Below are 12882 nucleotides of genomic sequence, written 5' to 3'. Positions count from 1 at the left end.
GCAGAATTTCACATGAACGGGTGTTCATGTGTGAAAGTTTGAAGGAGAAAGTGAAGAAGAAGAACAATGAAGGGGAAAAGAGCCATGAGATGATTCAGGACCTGCAGAAACAGAGACGTTACGCAACAATAAAGCTGACCTTTGACCCYGACACTTCATCACTTGTTTATGGACTCAAACACACAACAGGTCATCCTGAACTCTATCAAACTGGATTAGTCTTGATGAGTTTGATCAACAAGCGAGAAATGCAGGTAAGTACTCAATGTAAACAATGCATCTCAAACACTTCCTGTACGGTCGTCACCACTGTCGACMTATTTTCTACCACTTCAGCTATTTCCGTACACTTGGTACCTTTTATCTACAATGGGCCTCATGCAAGAACATGTTTGTACGAACACGTCACGTCAGATTCAACAAACTCTTCTATCTTCAGGAAAAGGGTGTAAATGAGCAGCGTAAACATGATGAATGTGTATCAGGTGCTCGTGCACCAGGAGAGGAGATTAGCATAATTACCACCCTAAAAACACCTTATAAGGCTACGTTTCCTGCCCCACATACCAGGAAGTGTCCATTCATAAATGACATCACAAAGTAAAAAGAAGAACTTTACGAGTTCTCAGACTGAAGTTCTGCTCTCAGAGATCCAGAAAAGAAAATCCGTCATTTTTGGCAGCATCAGCTATGGAATTAAAGGAGCTGCTAAAGCAGAGGAATGAAATGAYGTCAGGATAACAGCAGACTGACCRCTCGTAAAATATACCACAGGTCTGGACCACACGTGAACTTTGTTCRTATCTGAAAAAAATCTTAAAATAYGAGAAAATTGGTGAATGCYACAAATTCTCYTAAATCACTCGTACGCACAACTTAAGAACAAATCTGTTCATACGAACGGTTCTWGCATGAGGCCCRTTGTTCCTTCAGCTCCCCTCAGATTCACCTGAAGACAAACTGCTGCCTGGTTTTTCTGTTTGCCAACATAACTTCAGTCCCGAGTCCGTTTTCTCATCTCAGGTGTGCACCACGTACCAATCCATCGATCTTGTTAACGTGACAACACCCAGATGTTCAAACACAGAACCACGGCAGTGACGGACAGCTACAGCATGGATGGTAAATAATCTGAGGCTTAATGGAAGAGGTCAGTTTGTCTACAGCATGTTGGGTCATCATGATGATTCATATTAACTCTGATAAAGCTGTTAAATCATCCAAAAGCTGTGTCCAAATTCAGGGGCAGCATCCTCTGAAGGCCAAAGTCTGCTTGTTTGAGCTCGTTTTTGCATCACATCCACACTTTCCAGGTCCTTGTGGGGGACACCGAGTCACTCTCAGGCCAGAGCAGATTAATCTACCGCGGGGTCTACAGGGGTCTCCACCCACTGGGCGTGGACTCTACCGGTCATCCCCAATCTGAGCCAAGTGACGGCTTTTTTCACTTGACTAAACATTGAGTTCAKAGACTCTTCAGTCCACCACAGGAAGCCAGAATTGACCAGATCTTCCACGTTGTCATCAGGGAACCAGTTTAAAGGTTAAACAGTGATGTTTTATGTCTCAGCTAATAACTAACTAAATAACAGCAGATGTCTCGCAGTCAGCTGGACAAACGACAGGATTTGTAGACTCTGCGTTGAGATTAATGAACTCTGGGTATTTTTTAGAYGAAYAGCCTATATGCCACGGTCATTAATGACGTATTTCCGGTAAAATTCCAGCCCCACTCCTCCCTTCCACTTCCTGGTTACTGCCTATGTTTTTAGTGTAAGCTCCTAATACTACTCCGTGAAAAAGTCACAAAAGTTAAAGCATCTGTGAGCTACTGGTATAAAACRTGAGTTCTGTTGTGTGCCGTTGTGTCCACTAACCAGCAGGTACAATAGAGTAGCTGGTTTTTCTCCATTTTCCTATTGATGAGGAGTAAAGGTGACAGCTATGGATACAGGGAAAACTTAGCTATAAAAGCTCACACTCACRTTTGTAATYWGCATTTCTAACCTGAGGATAAAGAGCTAGAGTCAGAAATGAGAAGATGGAGGTWACAAAAGGGAAATGTACATTTATCCCCTTTACTGCCAAGACCGGAAGAGGAAAGACCTCCTCACAGCTAGCAGGAAGYWAACACAGCAGCCGGTACAAAGGTAGGTGTGTGTGCGTGTTTATGTTATACAGAGTATGAAATTATTTTARGCAACTTTTTCATGAGTTTTATGCAAAAGTAAAAACTTGTTAGAGTGTATATTACAGCAAAGACAAAACACGAGCGCGGAGCACCCCCCCAGTACGAGAGCAGCAGATCATTATGTTTTCAGTTCAACCATGTCGGGGAAAACGATCCAAACCATACAAGTAGCCCATCGATTTAAAGCCCAGACTCTGCTCTTTCCAACATTATAAGTGTCACAGCTCTATGTGAAAAATTCACAGGACAATAAGGAATAACGAAAAAGGCTAAATTTTGGAACCATAAACACAAACGTATTTTCTTTGTTTTTATGGCTTTAATCCAATTTGGAGTGATTTTTTTCCACTTGGCTGGACCTGTACATCTCCTGTGTTAAWKTTGGTTCATGTAATATGTTAATTCTGTACTGTGGAGATCATTAAGAGTCGTTGTCSAGTGAAAAAATCTTTTGCTAACACAGTGTTGCCTGCGAACCTGAAGTGATCGGCGTGGCCCCAAGTGCTGGACCGGATGTCCGTGGCATATAGGCTATTAATCAAGCRGATCATTAATCATCTGTAGTTCACCTCATCATCTTTCTGTTTGCTTTGGGTATTTTCTGAAACGGACCTCACATTGTCTCCGACTGGGACACACGAGGAAGTGGTGAGATGTGGACAAAAGGTTATTCTTGGTGCGTCTCTTACATGAGACCAGCTGGGAGTGGAGAACAGCATGGAGCTGCTGGAGCAGGATGTTTTGGATCCTGAAGCAACTCCAACATCATTTTGTTTCACTTCAGCTCAAGGCCATATTGAGAATCCGTCTTCGAAAGTGACTCAAAGAAAAACTTTGTWYTTATTGATGTTGTCGACGGTTATGGGTCAAAACCAAACATGAAGCAGTAATTTGGATGTTTTAGACTCTGGGGTTCCTGGGGACTTTATCTTCAGTCAGGAAGGTCCACTCCCCTCTGTTAGAGACAGCCACAGAGGTGTGGTCAACACACACACACACACACACAAAGTTTGCCTAATGATCCCTTACGCAATACAACTCCACCCAGCCCCCACCCATCACTAACCCAAACCACACCACACTACAACACAGGGGCTTGACCGAACCCCTCCCCCCACCATCCCCCAGCACCATCAGACCCATGTGAACGTAACTCTCTGAGGTACCCAAGTGTTCTTCACACCCTCCTCACTTTATTTCACTGCCTGCAGGAAGTTCAGCCAAATGAAAAAAGTGACTAAAAATCACTTTTTTTCATTACGAGTTTAAATATTCTTACTACACGTTAGGATGGGTTTGATGTCAGTGGATTAACTGTGGTTTWATTGCCTGAAAAGATATTTTGCAGCTCATCCTCACATCGTGTCTGGAGTCAGTCTGTGAAGGAAAAACCAGAAACCAAACACCTAACGGTCTGAGGATGCTGGGTTCAAGAAAACCTGCAGTTTTTATCCAACTGGAGACCAGAATCAGACCAAGGTCGTGTTGTCTCTGTGGTTTGGATGGTTTTACACACTCATCTGTTGACAACTGGGATTGGGATTAGATTTATAACCTGTTTAAGAACCCTTGCAGAAAGGGTCTGTTATGAAAGTTGACCGAAGGCCTGACCTCTGTTTGCAGATATGATGCAGCTTCGTGTCTCTGAAATGTTGAGATAAAAGGAGCAACAACTTAGAAAGCAACGGAAACTAGGATTAAAGCAGAGCTAATCTCTGGGAATCTGTGAGAAATATGCACGCTTCACAACACAAAACACTTCTTTTATAGGATTTATGTGCAAATTAYTGCATATTTAGTTATCCCTCATTGACACATAACATTTAAAAAATGGTTGTTTATTTTAACTGATCATATTCTTTGTTAAAATGTCCTGCCCGCGGTACATTTCCAGTTTGTGGTTACTGGTTACTTTATAGCCTGACCCACACTACCAGAGACTTTGAATTTGTCTAATAGGCAATTCAAACGATTCGATTGGCTGTCTTCTTTTGATTGACACCTCTTTTGACCAACTGGGTTCATCTATAGACTCTCCAGAGCCCAAACTGTGTGGCAAGCCACTGATATCCCACCCGTACATGGTACACATGACTGATTGACTAGAATCAGCCAATCAGCTCTGAGCTTCATTCTGACACCACAGCTGTGTAGCCAATCATGTTACATTTTAATCGATATACAGATATGGAAATGAAAACAATGTAATAATGGTTATATTGTATTTTAACTTCCATAACTAAATACTAGTTAAAGTTATAAAAATTATGACTGTGTTTACTGCAAAGGCTTCAAGAGCAGTTCTTCATTTAATCTGGATTAGCCCCACAGGTTGACAGGTTAAATTTTAATATATATTCAAACACTGAACATCTGACCTGAGAGGATATTTTCTACCTGATGCTGATAAATTCTGACCTAAAACCCTATTTCTGGAAACTCAGCTGCAGGGTTAGGCTACAAGTTCAAGACGCAGGAGAGATTTCTGAAATTTCCACTAAATAATTTTTAAATATATCAAATTTGTTAAAGAAAAAATGAACATGGATTTTTAATAAATTCAGGTTATTTGATCCCAGGTAAGTCACAGATTTAAATGTGAGCTCTGATTTCCAAAGTTCACTCACATCTCCAGTTTTATGACTCATTTCTTGGAAGCWCGTTCGATATGAACCTGGCGTCTCTCTCGAATCCAAAGTTCTCCTCAGGCTTCATCTCCCTGCCTGCGAGTCAGCGTTACATAAAACCAAGTCTTCCTGCAGTGCAGTGTGCTGTTATCAGAGTGTCCAAACCGTCTCCACCTCCACCGTATCGCCTCCCTCCATCTGAACCCTAATCCCATCTGTCTCCTCTGGTCCACTTCCTCTCTCCGTGCTGCACCCATCCTGCCGGCTCCACCCTCTCTGTAAGCATCCTCTCTCTGCAGGCGGGCCGAGCTGATGGCTGCGACYCGGCCCAGCCTCACCTTATCATTACTCCTCACACCCCTTATTGTATATCCTGATTATAACAGGGCTGGGAATATCACGCTCATGCAGGGAGACATATAGGCATCATATGAGATTAGATTTAATTAACACGCTGAGGTGAAGCCACCAATGAGCACCACATCCATCATGAGGGGATGAAAGGATAATTAGGCAACAGAGGAACTAAATACAAACATTTAGGTGCACTGAAAACCCAAGCGATGCCAAATATTATCTTCAAGGTGTTTTAAGGTGATTCTCTGCTGACTGTATGCTGCATAAATAACTTTACAGGGTATCTGCAGGTTTTAGCAAGTCAAATTTAAGACTTTTTAAGACTTTTTAATACCAACTTGAATGAAATTTAAGACCAAAAATACAAGCGAAGGTTCTGCAGAGACGGCCGGGGAGACAGAGAACTTTAATCGCTTCTGCCCGACAACATTTAAGACATTTTTAAACAAATTTAAGACTTTTTAAGGTCTTAATTTTAGATATGTGAATTTAAGACTTTTTAATACCAACTTGAATGAAATTTAAGACCGAAAATATAAGTGATGGTTCTGCAGAGACGGCCGGGGGAGACAGAGAACTTTAATCGCTTCTGCCCGACAAAATTTAAGACATTTTTTAACAAATTTAAGACTTTTTAAGGTCTTAATTTTAGATATGTGAACTTAAGACTTTTTAAGACTTAATAAGGACCCACGGACACCCTGCTTTAAATGTTGTCATTAAGGACAAAATTTTAAAAATTACTGTTCGTTCTACTGCAGCTGAAAATACTTTCATTGCATCATGTTTTTGTCAGATTATAATTAAGCAATATACGATTATTTAAATTGCTTTAAATTGTCTCTTGCTTCTAAAAGAGACAAATCTTTTAAAGACATCCACCAAAAAGACCCCCACCACTCCCAAAATCTATTTATTTTGCCACAATTTCCCTGGAATATTCTCAAAATAACATGCATCAGGTAAAAATCTTGACCAAATAACACTGCAACTAAATGTTTTGAAGGAAACTGATCAAAGAAACGTTTTACTATTTAAGACAAATCAGCTCCAGCTCAGATAAAAACCCAAACTATGAACACATCAGTGTTACACAGAAAACACCACACGAGAAGAAACGACCAGGTGTCGTCTGAGAGTCTGTGGCATCGCTAAGTTTCTTCTAACCTTTTAGGAAGTCTGATCAGTTTTCAGACTGAAGCAGGTTCTGTGTCACGGACTTCTTCTGGGTCAAAGTCAGAAGCTTTTAGAACAGGGGTCTGCAACCTGCGGCTCTGGGGCCACATGTGGCTCTTTAGTCCCTCTGCAGTGGCTCTTTAAAAATGTGACAAAACATAAAATAATATATATATATTTTTGTTTTTTATCCTCACGACAGAAATATATTTGTATACAAATATGTGATCAATACTACCAATACAAAAGATAAAACAAGTTAGGTCATGCTAGCCTGGTATTTACTTAAATAATCCAACTTATTTCTATGATCTTTCTCTCAAATCCATCAGAATTACCTTTAAATAATTTGAAAACTGAATGGTTCAGTTGAACTAGTTTTTATGAAATTTGGTAAAACTTGTTTACATGAATCCGGTCTTATAATTTGACCTGATGTGCAAAAATAATAATAAATAATAAAATTCACAATATATTTTTTTATTTATAATGTCACTTCCACTGACCATAAAGGCTCCTGAAAAGGCCTCGAAAAGGCCCGCGGACCACCAGTTGTTAATTACAGTTGTAACTTGTTTTATGGCTCCTGACACATTTTAKTAGTGATCCAAGGCGCAGAAATGGGTCTTTGATCGTAAAGGTTGCAGCCCCCTGTTTTAGAACAAGCCCCGCCCCCCAACAATGAGCCCAACAGGTCAAAGGTCAGGTATCTTTGATGCAACTTTTCCAATCAGACTCTCCTCTGGTGTTTGTGTGGAAGTCAACACTTTCTAACATGTCTAACAGTGGGAGGGGCCAGCCTCGGCCACGCCCTCCATATCCCTTCCAATCAACCAATCACCTCCCAGATGAACCCCCCTCCTCACCGTGCACTCCATCTCCTCTGGTTCTGGTTTGATCTGTATGGAGGGCATGTCTCTTTGACCTTCTTCCTCCTGCTTCACCCTCACTTCCTTTGGCGTCTCCTCGCCCGGCTCCTCCTCGTCCCCACGGGGCGGCCGAGKCCCGCTCGCCGGCTTCTCCTCCTCCTCCTCTTTTAGGGTCGCGGGCGGCGGCGGGGACCGCTGCCGGGTCGGGGCGCTCTGCCTGGCCGGGCTCCTCTGCTTCTTGCGGGCACCGACRGCACTCTTCTTCTGCTTTGGAGTCGACTGGCACTGAGGAGGAGGAGGAGGAGAGGCAGGAAGTTAGAGGAGGCTAGGTGAGCACAGATGGAGGCAGGCAGGAGGGGGGTGAGAGGAGGTGATAAGGGGGTAGTTTAGGAGAGAGAAAACCAGGGGAAGTGGGTGGGAAGAAAGGGTGAAAACCATGGGAGGAGGAGGGAGGGGTCAGAGCAAGGTAGAGGAAAAGTTTCAGGCCGGAGGACAGGACAGAAAAAGGTTGAAAAGAAGAAAGAAAAAGAAAAACGAAGCTGCACATTTAAAGTTTACCTTGAATTTTAAATTCCTGCTAAACAAAAACTCTTCTCTACAATCTGCCAGAAAAACAAGTGGGGTGAAAACACTGAGGAACACACACCCCAAGTTTAGGAGAGACAGAAAGAGAAGAGAAATAAAAAGAAAAAACAGAGAGAGAAAGAGAGAGAAAGAGAGAGAGAGAGAGAAAGAGGAGGCAGAGAGACAAAGGCCTAAATCCTGAGGCTGCCACTGAGGGAATGAGAACGAAACAGAAATAACAGAGAGACCAGGGAGGAGTAGCCGTGAACTGACCCCTCCCTCGCTTTCAGTAGGAGGCAGGCGGACACACCCTTTTCTGGAAGGCAAGCTACACACACACACACACACACACACACACAAACACACACACAGAGAGCGACCAGGGAGTGCCAAAGCAGAGCGAACGCAAACACACACTCAGAAGAAGAGACACACACACCCCAGCTAAACTTTTCTGGTCTTATTTCAGACGTCCAAACTGAACCATCGAGAAGTTTAAAGTCTGATTAATAACTGGAGCCGAACATCTCAGCAGGTTTAAAACTGTCCGTTACAAGCCTGGATGAGTTTGTTAAATAAAGAAAAAACCCACAAAGGTCACTGAAATAACTTGGAACGAACAGAAGCAATAAGAAACGAAAGCTTCAAATCACTGCTTCTGAATTTTGGTTCAAAAGAACAAAAAAATGATTTGACAAACAGAATTTTACTTTTAATTTTAAGATCCGAGAGAATCGAGTGATTTCTGTAACTCAGACCTGTCCAGTTTTTTTTTTTTGTTATTATTAGAAACCTTTATTTTACAAGAAAAAACATTTAGTTTAAAGAACTCTTTTTCAGGGAAGTCCTGGAGAGGTCCACTTWGGTCCGCTCCTCGTGAGCAAACTGCTCCAGCTCTCTCAGGTTTAAGGGGTCCACAGATGTTCTGCAGGATTTAGATCAGTCCACTGTTCGTTTCTGAGTCGTTCCTGGATGATTTCAGCTCTGTGTTTATTATCCTGTTGGASAGCGTATGAAACGAGCACTCAGAACAGCCTTGATAGTCTTGAGATTACCACGAACCAATCAATCTGCATGGAAAAGCTGATGGGACTTGTTGCCAAAACGCCAAACGCAACGTTTTGTCTCATAAAACCGTTTGTGTGAAACAATGTTAACAGATTTTTTTAATGTCTACATTTGTTTCAATGATGCACACTAAGAAATGTTAATTTTATTTTTTATTTTTCAAAATAAAAGTGAAATTTAAATAAAATAAAGTATAAAAACACCTGATTATACAGTATAAAAGGGTCATGTTGAGTTTTATAAAGTAAAAACATATTGAAGGAAGGTGAACYGTCTGTGTATCAAACAGTTAAAGTTTTGTTTTTAACACAATAAAAACTTTCAGTGCACTAAAATATCAGATTGTGTCTTAAAGGGAAAGAGACATCAAAGTTTTGTAATAAATACAAATGCATTTTTTCGGAAGATAACAATGTTAACTTATTGTAAAAGAAGATTTCAYGCCACTAAGACGAACATTTGTTCAGATATTTGTGTGTGAAGTAACAGGAAGTGATGTCAGAGGGGAATGTCTGAACGTGAGCAGAGCGTGGTTACAACGACCGACGACACAGTGCAGAGAAGAACCTGATGTTTTTTTAGATTATTTTGAGTCTCTATCAGAAAGATGAAGATGAGTACCAGTTTTTTTTTTTTTTTGTTTCAATAAACAAAACCTGAATTTTTTCTTGAAAAGTTCCCCTTTGATGTCACTTCCTGTTTCACTTTGGTTGAGCCAAGCTCAAAAAGAAAATACGCAGTTATTTGACATAATGGGTAAAATTGTTTATTATGCCATGTTTTTTTAAATAAAAAGCTGTTTTCTTTGACTTTTTGTTTTGGATATGCATGTCACAGGCACTTTAAAGGGAAAGTGTTGGGCTTCAACCTTTAAATGGGAAATTAAAAAGTTAAACAGTCTATAAAAATAATGCTGATATTTGTCCTACAGTGACTTTAGATCATATATTTCCTGTCRTTAAACTTTTTGATTGATGCTTTTTCTTGCGTTACTTTTGTTTTGCTTRYTGAAACTTTAAACCCTGCTCTCCAGGCTGGCATGTTACCCAGCCCTGCAGATTCCTCAGTGAGGTGGGGCTTTAGCTGATCAGCCTGGGTGTGGCTGGACGCACCATCCCTCCCACACTCATGCAGTCTAGTCCCCCGCTCCAGTCCCCATTGTAAAAGGACAGAGCCCCCTCTGTGTCTCTGAACAGAGGTAGAAGCAGCTTAATGCCTCACCCCCAACACAACCAACAACACWACCTACAAAGTCTGAAATGTCACCATCTCCTTCCGTCAAAGCATATTTCCCTTTACGAGCTCGGTGTTAAACACTAATTAATATTTTGTATCGCGGGTCAAAGGCACGCTCTACAGTTGGCTCGCTGCCCTGGAGTTGAACATGACCTGGACAAATAAACCTTTCTGTGAAAGAAAAGCTTTTCTACCAGGAAATACAGAACTATTCACTAATTGAAAGACTTTTAGCTCATTTAAACTTGCTTAAAACCAGAGCTTTAAATGTCATTAAACAATTCCGTCTAGCTGGAGCCAGTATACATGTTCTCCCATTATCCATCCATCCATCCATTTTCTTCTGCCTATCCGGGGTCAGGTCGCGGGGGCAGCAGCTTCAGAAGGGAGGCCCAGACCTCCCTCTCCCCAGCCACTTCTTCCAGCTCCTCCGGGGGAACTCCAAGGCGTTCCCAGGCCAGCCGAGAGACATAGTCCCTCCAGCGTGTCCTGGGTCTTCCTCGGGGCCTCCTCCCGGTGGGACGTGCCCGGAATACCTCACCAGGGAGGCGTCCAGGAGGCATCCTTACCAGATGCCCGAGCCACCTCAACTGGCTCCTCTCGATGTGGAGGAGCAGCGGCTCTACTCCGAGTCCCTCCTGGATGACCGAGCTTCTCACCCTATCTCTAAGGGAGAGCCCAGCCACCCTGCGGAGGAAACCCATTTCGGCCGCTTGTATCCGGGACCTCGTTCTTTCGGTCATGACCCAAAGCTCATGACCATAGATGAGGGTGGGAACGTAGATCGACCGGTAAATCGAGAGCTTCGCTTTCTGACTCAGCTCTCTCTTCACCACGACGGACCGGTACAGCGCCCGCTTTACAGCAGACGCTGCGCCAATCCGCCTGTCGATCTCCCGCTCCGTTCTTCCCCCATTCGTGAACAAGATCCCCAGATACTTAAACTCCTCCACTTGAGGCAGGATGACCCCCCTGACCCGGAGAAGGCACTCTACCCTTTTCCGGCTCAAGACTATGGCCTCGGATTTGGAGGCACTGAGCCTCATCCCGGCCGCTTCGCACTCGGCYGYGAACCGCTCCAGTGAGARCTGCAGATCTCGTTCCRATGAAGCCAACAGGACCACATCATCCACAAAAAGCAGAGATGCGATCCTAAGACCACCAAAACGGATCCCCTCAACACCTCGGCTGCGCCTAGAATGGTTCTCCCATTGTATGTGTGGGATTTATCCAGGTGTGTTCCTCTCCCAGTCCCATCTTCATGTTGGGTTAAATGGTGACTCCTGATTGGCTGTCTCCATACATGTACATCCACGCAAATAAAAAAATCTGAATTGAGCATTAAGGCCTGCAGTGTGAACGTAGCCTCCCGCTGTACACTGCTCCCAGTCAGAACTCTGCGACGCAGACCTTGCAGCTCGGAGCGTGTGATTGGTCAGAACTTTGTGGGTGTGTTTGTTCATGAGGAGCAGGACTCTAAGCAGATCTTCCTTYTGGAGGTTGTTTTGTTTAAAATGATTTTTAGTTTGAAGCCGGTTGTTAAAAGAGAAGAACAGCTGATTTGATCCTGTTGAATGTGCTGATGTCCACGTCTTTTTTCCATCACCTCCGTTAACAAAAACATTTTTTTTTCTCCRCAGACTTTTCACCCAACACAACACTGATTATTGAGTGGGGAAAAAAAACACAATTTCCCACCATCATTATTGTTGTTTATAAAYTTATATGAGCTGTTGAAGGGCAGAGGGAGGAATTATGATTATTCATGGCCCGCCGTGTCTTCAGCCCCTTTATACTCGCTCAGGAAAAAGACGTATGAAATGACGCAATCACGACCCGCTGTCTCACGTCGTATTGCTGAAGTGACCCTGGTGATCTGTTCGAGGTTTGAACGGGATCAAGCAACCCTTTTATCTAATCTACCCTGATCCTCAGACTGGATCAGAAACTAGAACTGAAAGACCCGGTCCCAGTGTTCATAAGAACCAACGTAAAACTCAGACGCTCAGGAGAAAAGACCGTGCAGCTCGCAAAATCCTCCACAACTCCTGCAAATACTATCYAACAGCATTTTTTACGGCATTAATGATAAATGCGTTCTGCTTGACAAATTATCTCTGATGCAGTTTTAAACGTGTGATTAAATTTTAATAAACTTCAAATATTTAAAGAATTCAGTAGCTGGTGCTGCGGATCTGAAAGCACACATTGGAAACAAAGTGCTCCATGTTTTATTCACCACACAGCGTTATGATCGTTAGCAAACACGAGCAGGTGAGGAACTCAGAGAATCTCTTTGTCTAATTCTGTTGAACAACAGGTGCTGTAGAAAAGTCAGTGTACCTCTATGTTCAAGAAAATCTAATCCCTCGCGTAGTTTCTGACTTTTAATCTGAACTAAATCAAAGTATTGACCGACTGGAGACAAGCCTGAAACCCCAACATACTGTRAACCAGAGCAGCACACTGATCCAAAACCTGGATTAAATCTGGTTTGTAAATCATTTGTTGATGTTTAATCTAAGCCGGTGTGGGGCAGGAGGGAGGCGGACAAAGTGAGAAAGAAATTACAGGTTAAAAACAAAACTAAAAATCTAAACTTTTGTTTTGAAGTCAGCTCAGGTTCCAGATCTCACACACACACGCATCAGCGCCGCAAACAGAACCGAGCAAACACAGGAAATCTGTAACAAATCCAGGTTGATCCACATCTGCTCCCCGACAAGCCAGGGAGGGAGTGTGTGTGTGTGTGTGTGTGTGTGTGTGTGTGTGTGTGTGTGTGTGTGTGTGTGTG

At 42.8% G+C, this 12882-nt stretch overlaps 1 protein-coding gene across 3 annotated transcripts in view; it reads right to left on the bottom strand.

The window, feature by feature from the left end:
* The window catches only part of klf8 (Kruppel like factor 8), a 51606-nt gene that overhangs the window by 14601 nt on the left and 24123 nt on the right, over positions 1 to 12882 (bottom strand). For 2 of the 3 annotated variants that reach the window (XM_014004050.1, XM_014004051.1), the window contains exon 2: positions 7218 to 7505. In XM_014004050.1, coding sequence (XP_013859504.1) covers positions 7218 to 7505 — 288 coding nt within the window. Of the gene's footprint in view, positions 1 to 7217; positions 7506 to 7778; positions 8039 to 12882 lie in introns of those variants that run through there. The other variant, XM_014004053.1, reaches the window with a different exon arrangement.

The sequence above is a fragment of the Austrofundulus limnaeus genome, unplaced genomic scaffold, assembly GCF_001266775.1.
Source record: "Austrofundulus limnaeus strain Quisiro unplaced genomic scaffold, Austrofundulus_limnaeus-1.0 Scaffold21, whole genome shotgun sequence".
NCBI classification, from domain to species: domain Eukaryota; kingdom Metazoa; phylum Chordata; class Actinopteri; order Cyprinodontiformes; family Rivulidae; genus Austrofundulus; species Austrofundulus limnaeus.
Note: the sequence above shows the minus strand (reverse complement) of the source record. Positions and strands in the feature narration are given on the sequence as shown.